General features: G+C 47.3%; 1 protein-coding gene across 3 annotated transcripts; it reads left to right on the top strand.

Annotated features, from left to right (window-relative positions):
- Positions 1 to 873: 873 nt before the first annotated feature.
- On the top strand, positions 874 to 7,995 carry ddx4 (DEAD (Asp-Glu-Ala-Asp) box polypeptide 4). 3 transcript variants are annotated; one of them, XM_038269038.1, is made up of 22 exons: positions 921 to 991; positions 2,245 to 2,266; positions 2,342 to 2,374; positions 2,744 to 2,776; positions 2,849 to 2,888; positions 2,955 to 3,050; positions 3,134 to 3,223; positions 3,301 to 3,327; positions 3,397 to 3,441; positions 3,514 to 3,561; positions 3,633 to 3,668; positions 4,599 to 4,643; positions 4,721 to 4,863; positions 4,940 to 5,092; positions 5,159 to 5,313; positions 5,381 to 5,510; positions 5,574 to 5,740; positions 5,812 to 5,957; positions 7,044 to 7,143; positions 7,215 to 7,485; positions 7,555 to 7,659; positions 7,731 to 7,995. In XM_038269038.1, exons 4-22 carry the CDS (start codon positions 2,756 to 2,758, stop codon positions 7,794 to 7,796), a joined length of 1,884 nt encoding a protein of 627 aa, XP_038124966.1. In that variant the 5' UTR covers positions 921 to 991; positions 2,245 to 2,266; positions 2,342 to 2,374; positions 2,744 to 2,755; the 3' UTR covers positions 7,797 to 7,995. The 3 variants fall into 3 exon arrangements, with proteins under 3 accessions (XP_038124975.1, XP_038124966.1, XP_038124982.1); XM_038269047.1 differs by lacking the exon at positions 2,245 to 2,266 and having other exon boundaries at positions 874 to 991; positions 2,306 to 2,374; XM_038269054.1 differs by lacking the exon at positions 2,342 to 2,374 and having other exon boundaries at positions 958 to 991.
- The last annotated feature ends 2,116 nt before the right edge of the window (positions 7,996 to 10,111 follow it).

Below are 10,111 nucleotides of genomic sequence, written 5' to 3'. Positions count from 1 at the left end.
TCTACCACGTAAAAATCTACCCGGGTAACATATACCAGGTTAAAATCTAACATCTACCAGGGTAAAATCTAACATCTACCAGGTAAAAATCTACCCGGGTAACATATACCAGGTTAAAATCTAACATCTACCACGTAAAAATCTACCCGGGTAACATCTACCAGGTTAAAATCTAACATCTACCACGTAAAAATCTACCCAGGTAACATATACCAGGTTAAAATCTAACATCTACCAGGTTAAAATCTAACATCTACCAGGTAAAAATCTACCCAGGTAACATATACCAGGTTAAAATCTAACATCTACCAGGTTAAAATCTAACATCTACCAGGTTAAAGTCTAACATCTACCAGGTTAAAATCTAACATCTACCACGTAAAAATCTACCAGGGTAACATCTACCAGGTTAAAATCTAACATCTATAGATCCCAGCCATCCCGTTCACCGCACTGGTTCCACTACCGTCAGGAAAGCCATTCAACCATCAGATCCAAAAGAAGCAGACTCAGGAACACTTTCCTCCCAGAGCTGTGAAGGCAACCCGCCCCCAGCAGGCAGACCCAGATAGACCTCCCCTCCGCTCTTTACTTTATTAAAATATTGTTCATAAAGTAAATAACTTCATTTTGTCTTAAGATTTAAAAATCTGTGTTTTTAATTTTTTTTCTGTGTAGTACATGTGCATTTTTAGCCAGTGCCTCAGAAAACTGTCAAAATATTGATATCAAAATAAATAAATAAATGTATTCTATAATCCTTCTCTAAACGCGGTGGAAATAAGCTCAGATGTGACATCAGAGAATTAAAAGCTGCGCTACGGTCATCTGGAGGGTTTTTATCGCTTTGTTTTCAACATGTTTCAGGAAAGAGGGACAGCTTCAAACCTGGCAACCCTGCCGCCCTTTACCGCAGGTGGTGAGCGCGCGCTGCCGCAGAGAGACAGACAGGAGGAGGAGCAGCGACCTGCAGGAGAGGCTCCGAGAAGCGGTAAGAACTTTACCGCTGCTGCGGCACTTTCTCCCAACAAATCTCTACTGAAATATTGTAGTTTAAAATATGTATTTTTTTATCATTGCACTTAATTGAAAGTTTTTTTTTTTTTTTTAAGAGCTGAGTTAAAGTCTTTGAAGTCCACCGCCATCACTTTGGATGGTCTTAAAATAATTTCTCTAGTTTCTTTTGTCTTTGCTAGCTACAAAAATGGCCAGTTTTAATAAAAATTGCATGGAGTAGTTGTTTTTCTAGCTAATGCCTTTATTAGAAGAGAAGTTTAACATTAGTTCCAGGTATTTGAAGTTGAGCTTCGGAGCACGTGCAGCTGCAGCCAATATGGCGCCCGGCTTCCTCCTGAGGGCCGGAGCAACATGGCGGCCCTGGGGCCGTGGCTCTGCTCAAGGCCAAGCTAGCGGACTGCTGCGGGGTTAGGGCGGCTAATTAGGGTGGCTTGGGCGACTAATTAGCGTGGCTCGGGCGGCTAATTAGCGTTGCTCGGGCGGCTAATTAGCGAGGCTAGGGCGGCTAATTAGCGGGAGGTCTGTGGCCTCGTCTGCAAGCCGACATTTTAAGCTCAGCATCACCGGGGCTGTCAGTAGCCGGTCCGGCCTGCGCATGCGCGAACTACTTCTCGGTAGGCAATACTTCGTATTTCTTTTTCTTTCTCGGGCTGATGTTTGCTTTTGAATATTTTAGTATTAAAGAGCCTTTAACCTTACCGTGATTTCTCTGAGAATGTCCGACGATGACGTCACGCAATTCAGCGGAGGGAAGGTAAAACGTATCCGTTTCTTCCAGAAAAGTCTTCAGTGTTTTCTATACCATAGAGTTTAGCATATTTTGATGTTTTAAGTGTATAAATAAGTATTTTCAGTTGCGTTATTTTGAGGTTTTCGGCCACCCTGATCTTATTCTGTTTGCGCATGCGCAGGACGGATCGGGTAGTGACGGGGCTGCTGTTTGATCCGCGGATTGATTTCAGTGATGTTTTAAGGACTCCTTTACGGTTCGGAATATTCTACAACGGGGTTTAATAAGCTCCAGCTGGCAAGGAGGGGCTGCTTAAATTTAAGCCAATGGTGCAATTAACCTTATCAGTTAAGCAAAAAAAGAAAATAAAACATTTAAATACACTAAATAAACTTTTTGTCAAACCAGTTTTCTCTGGGCGGCCATGTTGAGCTGTGACCCTGGACCAGCAAACCTGATTTTAATTTCCTTAATGTTTTTATTAGATTTTTTTAAAGCACCACAGGAAGATCTACAGAGGTGAGTTAATGACCCATTTATGACCCTCCTGTCCAATAGAAAGCAGTCATTCACACAGGCTCCCCTCATCTACAGAGACCCAGCGCCAAACAGGAAGTACATTTCAAAGTAAGAGCTCCTAAACACCATAGTTTGCTGCAGAATTATGGAAAGACTAAAAATAATTGTTTAAATTTGTTGTCTTTAAATGGAGGTTATTAAAAAATTGTTTATTTCTTAAATTATTTATATCCTGTCAGGATTTCTCTCTCCTCAGAAATTCAATGAAAAAGAGGAATTTTAAAGTAAAAATTTTTCCCAAATTTATTTCCTATTTTTCTTGTACCATATTTTATTATAAAGTTGAATTTTCGAATTTCAGTTTTTGAATCCAGAGGAAATTTTATATAAATTAAATTCTTTGAGGAGTTAAATGTTTTAGTTTTATTCTAAACAAGTTTTTTTTTAATTATTATTATTATTTTTTATTTTTTCCAGCTTTCCCATAACATGGACGACTGGGAAGAAGCGGTAAGCCCCCCTTCCTTCTGCTGCCGAGTTCCCGCCCCCGCCATTTCTCACTGGTTCTCCCCTCTCTTCCAGGAAACGACCGTCGGCCTGTCAAGCTCCGCCCCTAGCAACGGTACGGTTTCCTAACATCCAGCTGCTGCTGAGCTAACGCCCCGCTAACCTTTTGAACGGCCCTTAGGTTCGTGGAACGAAGGTTCATTGAACGGCGAACACAGCGACTCCGGAAGAGGTCGTGGCGGGCGAGGAAGAGGCTTCAGGAACTCGTTCAGCTCAGGTGGGCGTTCTCCACTCCTGGTTGGCTGGAGTTGTTCATTCGGCTCGTCGTTGATGTTTTTTTACGGCTTCCTGTCTGAGCAGACGGATCCGGCTGGAGCCGTAAAGCGGACGGCGAGAGGGAAGGCTTCAAAGGAAGAGGCTTCGGCAGGAGCTTCTCCGATAATTCTCCTGGTGAAGACGTTTACTGATCTTTGATTGGTTGGTTTTTAATTGGGCTTTAATTGACGCTGTGTCTGATTGGTCCGCAGGAGACGCTGATGGATCCCAGGAAAACGGTAAGAAGGTTGTTGATCTGCCGCCGTAGCTCAGAAAGTTCTCTCCTCTGATTGGTGCATCTCTCACAGGGTTCAGAGGGCGAGGAAGAGGAGGAAGAGGCGGCTTCAGACAAGGTACCAGAGGCTCCGCAGCTTTGTCATCACATGTGTTGGTTAGGTGATTCATGATTGGACGATGTGTTCAAGATGGCGGCCGAGGGAGAAGAGGAGGAGGACGAGGCGGCTTCGGTGGAGGTAGAGGATGAAGAGCAAGATTATTGATGGTGATGATGAAGGCAGAGCTGATGCGGTGCTTGTCATTGCAGGCTACCGCGTGGAAGATGATGAGGTCATCAGTCGAGGTAAGAATCTGGTTCTGATCCAGAAACGATCGAGGAAGCTTTCCACCTTTTAAAACTCCAAAGTTCTTTTAACTCCTAATTAAGTCAGAAATGGCTTTCCTTACCCAGAACTTTCTCTGTAAGTCCGATTGGCCAATGAAATGTGGCTCAAGTCCAGCTAGGGACCAATAGGAATGCTTCTTTGATGGAGAGGAAAGCCCCGCCCCCTGGAGTGAGGGAGGAGAAAACACCTGGGTTGATATTTTTAATATGTCCCAGCAATAATCGTTTCTGATCCGGTCTGGATCGGAACCGGTGTCTGATCCGGTCTGGGTCGGAACCGGTGTCTGATCCGGTCTGGGTCGGAACCGGTGTCTGATCCGGTCTGGGTCGGAACCGGTGTCTGATCCGGTCTGGGTCGGAACCGGTGTCTGATCCGGTCTGGATCGGAACCGGTGTCTGATCCGGTCTAGATCGGAACCGGTGTCTGATCCGGTCTGGATCGGAACCGGTGTCTGATCCGGTCTGGATCGGAACCGGTGTCTGATCCGGTCTAGATCGGAACCGGTGTATGATCCGGTCTAGATCGGAACCGGTGTCTGATTGGGTTTGGATCGGACCCGGTGTCTGATTGGGTTTGGATCGGACCCGGTGTCTGTTTGGGTTTGGATCGGACCCGGTGTCTGTTTGGGTTTGGATCGGAACCAGTGTCTGGACCAGACCCGATGTCTGATTCGGTCTGGACCGGACCCGGTTTCTGATTCGGTTTGGATCGGAACCAGTGTCTGGACTGGACCCGGTGTCTGATTGGGTTTGGATCGGAACTGGTGTCTGGACCGGACCCGGTTTCTGATTTGGGTTTGGATCGGAACCGGTGTTGGGTTCGGAACTGGTTTCTGATTCGGTCCGGACCAGAACGGTTAGATTCTGACCCGTTCTTTGTGGTTGCAGGAGAAGACAAAGATCCAGAGAAGAAAGAGGACGCTGATGGTGACAGTAGGTGGAACTCCTTACAGCGAACGCCGACCCCTCCACCCAGGACCCCTCCCTAATAACCCCGTTCTGACTTTCAGAACCCAAAGTGACGTACATCCCTCCCTCCCTTCCCGAGGACGAGGAGTCGATCTTCGCCCACTACGAGAGCGGCATCAACTTCAACAAGTACGACGACATCCTGGTGGAAATCAGCGGTAGCGACTCGCCCGCAGCGTTCATGGTAGGAGGTGACCCGGCGGCGACTGCAGAACCGTGAGGCCCGGTCCCCCCCCCCTCTTAAACAGTCTCCTCCCCAGAGCTTCGATGAGGCCAACCTGTGCGAGACCCTCCGGAAGAACATCAGCAAGTCGGGGTACGTGAAGCCGACGCCGGTGCAGAAGCACAGCATCCCCATCATCGCTGCCGGCAGAGACCTGATGGCCTGCGCCCAGACGGGCTCCGGGAAGACGGTGAGCGCCGGGGTGGCTTCCCCCGTGCCATCCTCAGGGCGGCTGCTTAATGTTTGTCCCTTACAGGCCGCCTTCCTGCTGCCCATCCTGCAGCAGCTGATGGCGGACGGCGTGGCGGCCAGCCACTTCAGCGAGACGCAGGAACCAGAGGTCATCATTGTGGCGCCCACCAGAGAGCTCATCAACCAGATCTACCTGGAGGCGCGGAAATTTGCCTATGGGTAGGCGGAGCGTTTGGGAGCAAAAATCTCCACCCAATCCTGGTCTGACTTCTCCGTCTGGTTTCAGGACTTGCGTGCGACCCGTGGTGGTCTACGGCGGCGTCAGCACCGGCTACCAGATCAAGGACATCATCAGGGGCTGTAACGTCCTTTGCGGGACGCCGGGACGCCTGCTGGACATGATCGGGAGAGGAAAGGTAACGCAGGAATGGAACTGCTCCGGTTCCGGTCCAGCCTGTAGCTAACGGTTCTCCTTCCAGGTCGGGCTGACCAAGGTCCGCTACCTGGTTCTGGACGAGGCCGACCGGATGCTGGACATGGGCTTCGAGCCGGAAATGCGTCGCCTGGTGGGCTCGCCTGGGATGCCGGCCAAGGAGCAGAGGCAGACGCTGATGTTCAGCGCCACCTTCCCAGAGGACATCCAGAGGTCTGCGCCGCCATCGTCGCCGTGCCGCCCCACCCGGGTCGCCCCTCACTCACCTTCTGCTCCGTCTGCAGGCTGGCCGCCGACTTCCTGAGGACAGACTACCTCTTCCTGGCCGTGGGGATCGTGGGCGGAGCCTGCAGCGACGTGGAGCAGACGATAATTGAAGTGGACAAGTTCGCCAAGAGGGAGCGGCTGCTGGATCTGCTGCGAACTACCGGTACTGCCCCCTTCCCCACGCCGAATCTTTTCTCCGTCCGCTCCGACTCACTCCTAATATTACCAGTATAAAGTCGTAACATCACGAGTGTGAAAGTCGTAACGTCACGAGTGTGAAAGTCGTAATGTTACGACCTTATTGTGACTATTCACGTAGCGACTTTATTCTCGTAATGTTACGACCTTATTGTGACTATTCTCGTAGCGACCTTATTCTCGTAATGTTACGACCTTATTGTGACTATTCACGTAGCGACCTTATTCTCGTAATGTTACGACCTTATTGTGACTATTCACGTAGCGACCTTATTCTCGTAATGTTACGACCTTATTGTGACTATTCACGTAGCGACCTTATTCTCGTAATGTTACGACCTTATTGTGACTATTCACGTAGCGACCTTATTCTCGTAATGTTACGACCTTATTGTGACTATTCTCGTAGCGACTTTATTCTCGTAATGTTACGACCTTATTGTGACTATTCACGTAGCGACCTTATTCTCGTAATGTTACGACCTTATTGTGACTATTCACGTAGCGACCTTATTCTCGTAATGTTACGACCTTATTGTGACTATTCACGTAGCGACCTTATTCTCGTAATGTTACGACCTTATTGTGACTATTCACGTAGCGACCTTATTCTCGTAATGTTACGACCTTATTGTGACTATTCACGTAGCGACCTTATTCTCGTAATGTTACGACCTTATTGTGACTATTCACGTAGCGACCTTATTCTCGTAATGTTACGACCTTATTGTGACTATTCATGTAGCGACCTTATTCTCGTAATGTTACGACCTTATTGTGACTATTCTCGTAGCGACCTTATTCTCGTAACTTTGCTAATTTGTTCCAGTAATTTCAGGACTTTATTCTTGAAATAGAAACACCTTTTATCCTGGCTCTGATCTTTTATCATTGCTGTGATGTTATTGAAATTGCGACTCAGGAATATTCCATCTCAGAATCATCTTTAGTTTTACGCATTTTCCCAGAGTAATTTTAGGACTGTTCCGAACTGAGAAAGATCGCAGCTCACTGATTCACTGTTACTTGCCTTTCGTTGCTCCGCCCACAGGAACGGAGAGAACCATGGTGTTTGTGGAGACCAAGCGGCAGGCGGATTTCATCGCCACCTTCCTGTGTCAGGAGAAGGTTCCCACCACCAGCATCCACGGGTACCAACGCCGCCCGGCGCTCCGCCTCCGTTTCCCCGGCCGCCGTTTCTCACGCTGTTTTCTGTCGGCAGAGACCGGGAGCAGCGGGAACGGGAGCTGGCTCTGGCGGACTTCCGCAGCGGGAAGTGTCCCGTCCTGGTGGCCACCTCGGTCGCCGCCCGCGGCCTGGACATCCCGGACGTCCAGCACGTGGTGAACTTTGACCTTCCCAAAACCATCGACGACTACGTCCACCGCATCGGCAGAACGGGCCGCTGCGGCAACGTGGGGAAGGCGGTGTCGTTCTTCAACCCGGACGAAGATCAGCAGCTGGCTCCGGCGCTGGTGTCCATCTTGTCCAAGGTGAGTCCTGCTAGCTGTTAGCGCTGGCGGCTCCGCCCGGCCTCTAACCGCGGGTTCTGGTGGGTTCAGGCGCAGCAGGAGGTGCCGTCCTGGCTGGAGGAGTCGGCTTCAGGCAGTCGAGGGAACAGCGGCTTCAGTTCCTCCAAGACCTTCGGCTCCACAGACTCCAGAAAGGTGAGGCGGCGTCTTCCTGGTTCTGCTTCCTGTTCCCCTTCTGCTCTAACGCCTCTGTTCCGGGTCCACAGACCAACTCGCTGCAGGGGAGCGCTCCGAGCCAGCCGGCCGCAGCTGACGACGACGACTGGGAATGAGGCGGACTGGGAATGAGGCGGCTGTTTGTTTGGTTTGGTTTGGTTGAGTTTGTTTAAAACCGTTGATCGGCTTTGCATGCATCCTGATTTATCGTTTATTTTCTTTGTTTCTGTTGTTTTTTTTACCATTGAGGAGAAACGTCTGAGTGTTTGAAGTGTTTGTTGTTAATCTCCTGAATTAAATGGTAAACGGCTGAAAGTCACCAGTCTGTCTCTTTTCTAACTGTTTATACACAATGTAGATGAACACATTCAACATAAAAAGCGTCACTCAGGAGTTAGTTCTTTCATCTTTAGCCCATCTAGTTCTTCATTTTTTGTAGCTTTAAGTCTAGAATGTCCATGTCTTCTATTTCAGTTTGCTGAAGCCTCAAACGAAGCATCAATTCTTCCAAAATGTAGATTTCTTCTATTATTTCACTGTATTGTTCCTCATAGGTTTCTGACTAGCTATGAACATGATCTTCATCGGAGCATCAGCGCCAGGCTGGAGAGTTTTTAGAGAATAAAGTTGTAATACAAGAATAAATTAACCTCGTTGCAACTTTATTCTCATAATATTACTTCATTCTCTTAATTTTATGACTGTTTTCCTTAATTGTTACGACTTATTCCTGCTTGATTCTCGTGATTTTATGGCTTGTATTATGACTTGTCGTTATAACGTGTAACTTCTTGTAATTTTATTACTCTTCTCATTGCGACTTATTCTTGTAACTTAACCTCTTTGTTCTCCTAATATTGTTCTTTGTTATTCGGCTTTATTCTTGAAATAGAAAATGATCTTTAGCCTGGCCCTAATCTTTTGTCTTAGTCGTTTAGCTTTACTGCGGCGTGATTGAAATTTCAGACGTATAGAACCTCACATCTCATTTCCCAGAATCTTCTTCAGTTTCCTGCAAATTTTCCCAAAATGAAACAATTTTAGGACGTTTCCAAACAGAATGATTGACGCTTATGGATGGAGTTTGTTTCCATGTCTAGTTTTGACTTTAGGTCGTTTCCGTGTGAACTCCTCCACTGCTGTCTGCTAAAGGTCCCACCCCCGTCTCTAATCGACCGCCTTCATAAACATGGCCGCCAAAGGCCACACCTGCAGGTCGCTGATTAATAAAACCCACAATCAGAATCAAATACTTTAATAATCCCAGAGGGAAATTAGTTACACTCCCCAGTTAGTTTTATATATACAGGTGCTGGTCATAAAATTAGAATATCATGAAAAAGTAGATTGATTTCAGTAATTCCATTTAAAAAGTGAAACTTGTATATTATATTCATACATTACATACAAACTCATATATTTCAGATGTTTATTTTGTTTAATTTTGATGATTACAAATGACAACAAATGAAAATCTCAAATTCATCATATCAGAAAATTAGAATATTGTGAAAAGGTTCAAAATTGATGGCCCCTGGTGCCACACTCTAATCAGCTAATTAACTCAAACCACCTGCAAAAGCCTTTAAATGGTCTTTCAGTCTAGTTCTATAGGCTACACAATCATGGGGAAGACTGCTGACTTGACAGTTGTCCAAAAGACGACCATCGACACCTTGCACAAGGAGGGCAAGACACAAAAGGTCATCGCTAAAGAGGCTGGCTGTTCACAGAGCTCAGTGTCCAAGCACATTAATAGAGAGGCGAAGGGAAGGAAAAGATGTGGTCGAAAAAAGTGTACAAGCAAGAGAGATAACCGCACCCTGGAGAGGATTGTGAAACAAAACCCATTCAAAAATGTGGGGGAGATTCACAAAGAGTGGACTGCAGCTGGAGTGAGTGCTTCAAGAACCACCACACACAGACGTATGAAAGACATGGGTTTCTGCTGTCGCATTCCTTGTGTCAAGCCACTCTTGAACCACAGACAGCGTCAGAAGCGTCTTGCCTGGGCTAAAGAGAAACAGGACTGGACTGCTGGTGAGTGGTCCAAAGTCATGTTCTCTGATGAAAGTAAATTTTGCATTTCCTTTGGAAATCAAGGTCCCAGAGTCTGGAGGAAAAGAAGAGAGGCACTTCATCCACGTTGCTTGAAGTCCAGTGTAAAGTTTCCACAGTCAGTGATGGTTTGGGGTGCCATGTCATCTGCTGGTGTTGGTCCATTGTGTTTTCTGAGGTCCAGGGTCAACGCAGCCACATACCAGGAAGTTCTAGAGCACTTCATGCTTCCTGCAGCTGACCAACTTTTTGGAGATGCAGATTTCATTTTCCAACAGGACTTGGCACCTGCACACAGTGCCAAAGCTACCAGTACCTGGTTGAAGGACCATGGTATCCCTGTTCTTAATTGGCCAGCAAACTCTCCTGACCT

This window comes from Cyprinodon tularosa, unplaced genomic scaffold (genome assembly GCF_016077235.1).
Source record: "Cyprinodon tularosa strain WSP-4 unplaced genomic scaffold, ASM1607723v1 ctg1191, whole genome shotgun sequence".
Lineage (NCBI taxonomy): Eukaryota > Metazoa > Chordata > Actinopteri > Cyprinodontiformes > Cyprinodontidae > Cyprinodon > Cyprinodon tularosa.
Note: the sequence above shows the minus strand (reverse complement) of the source record. Positions and strands in the feature narration are given on the sequence as shown.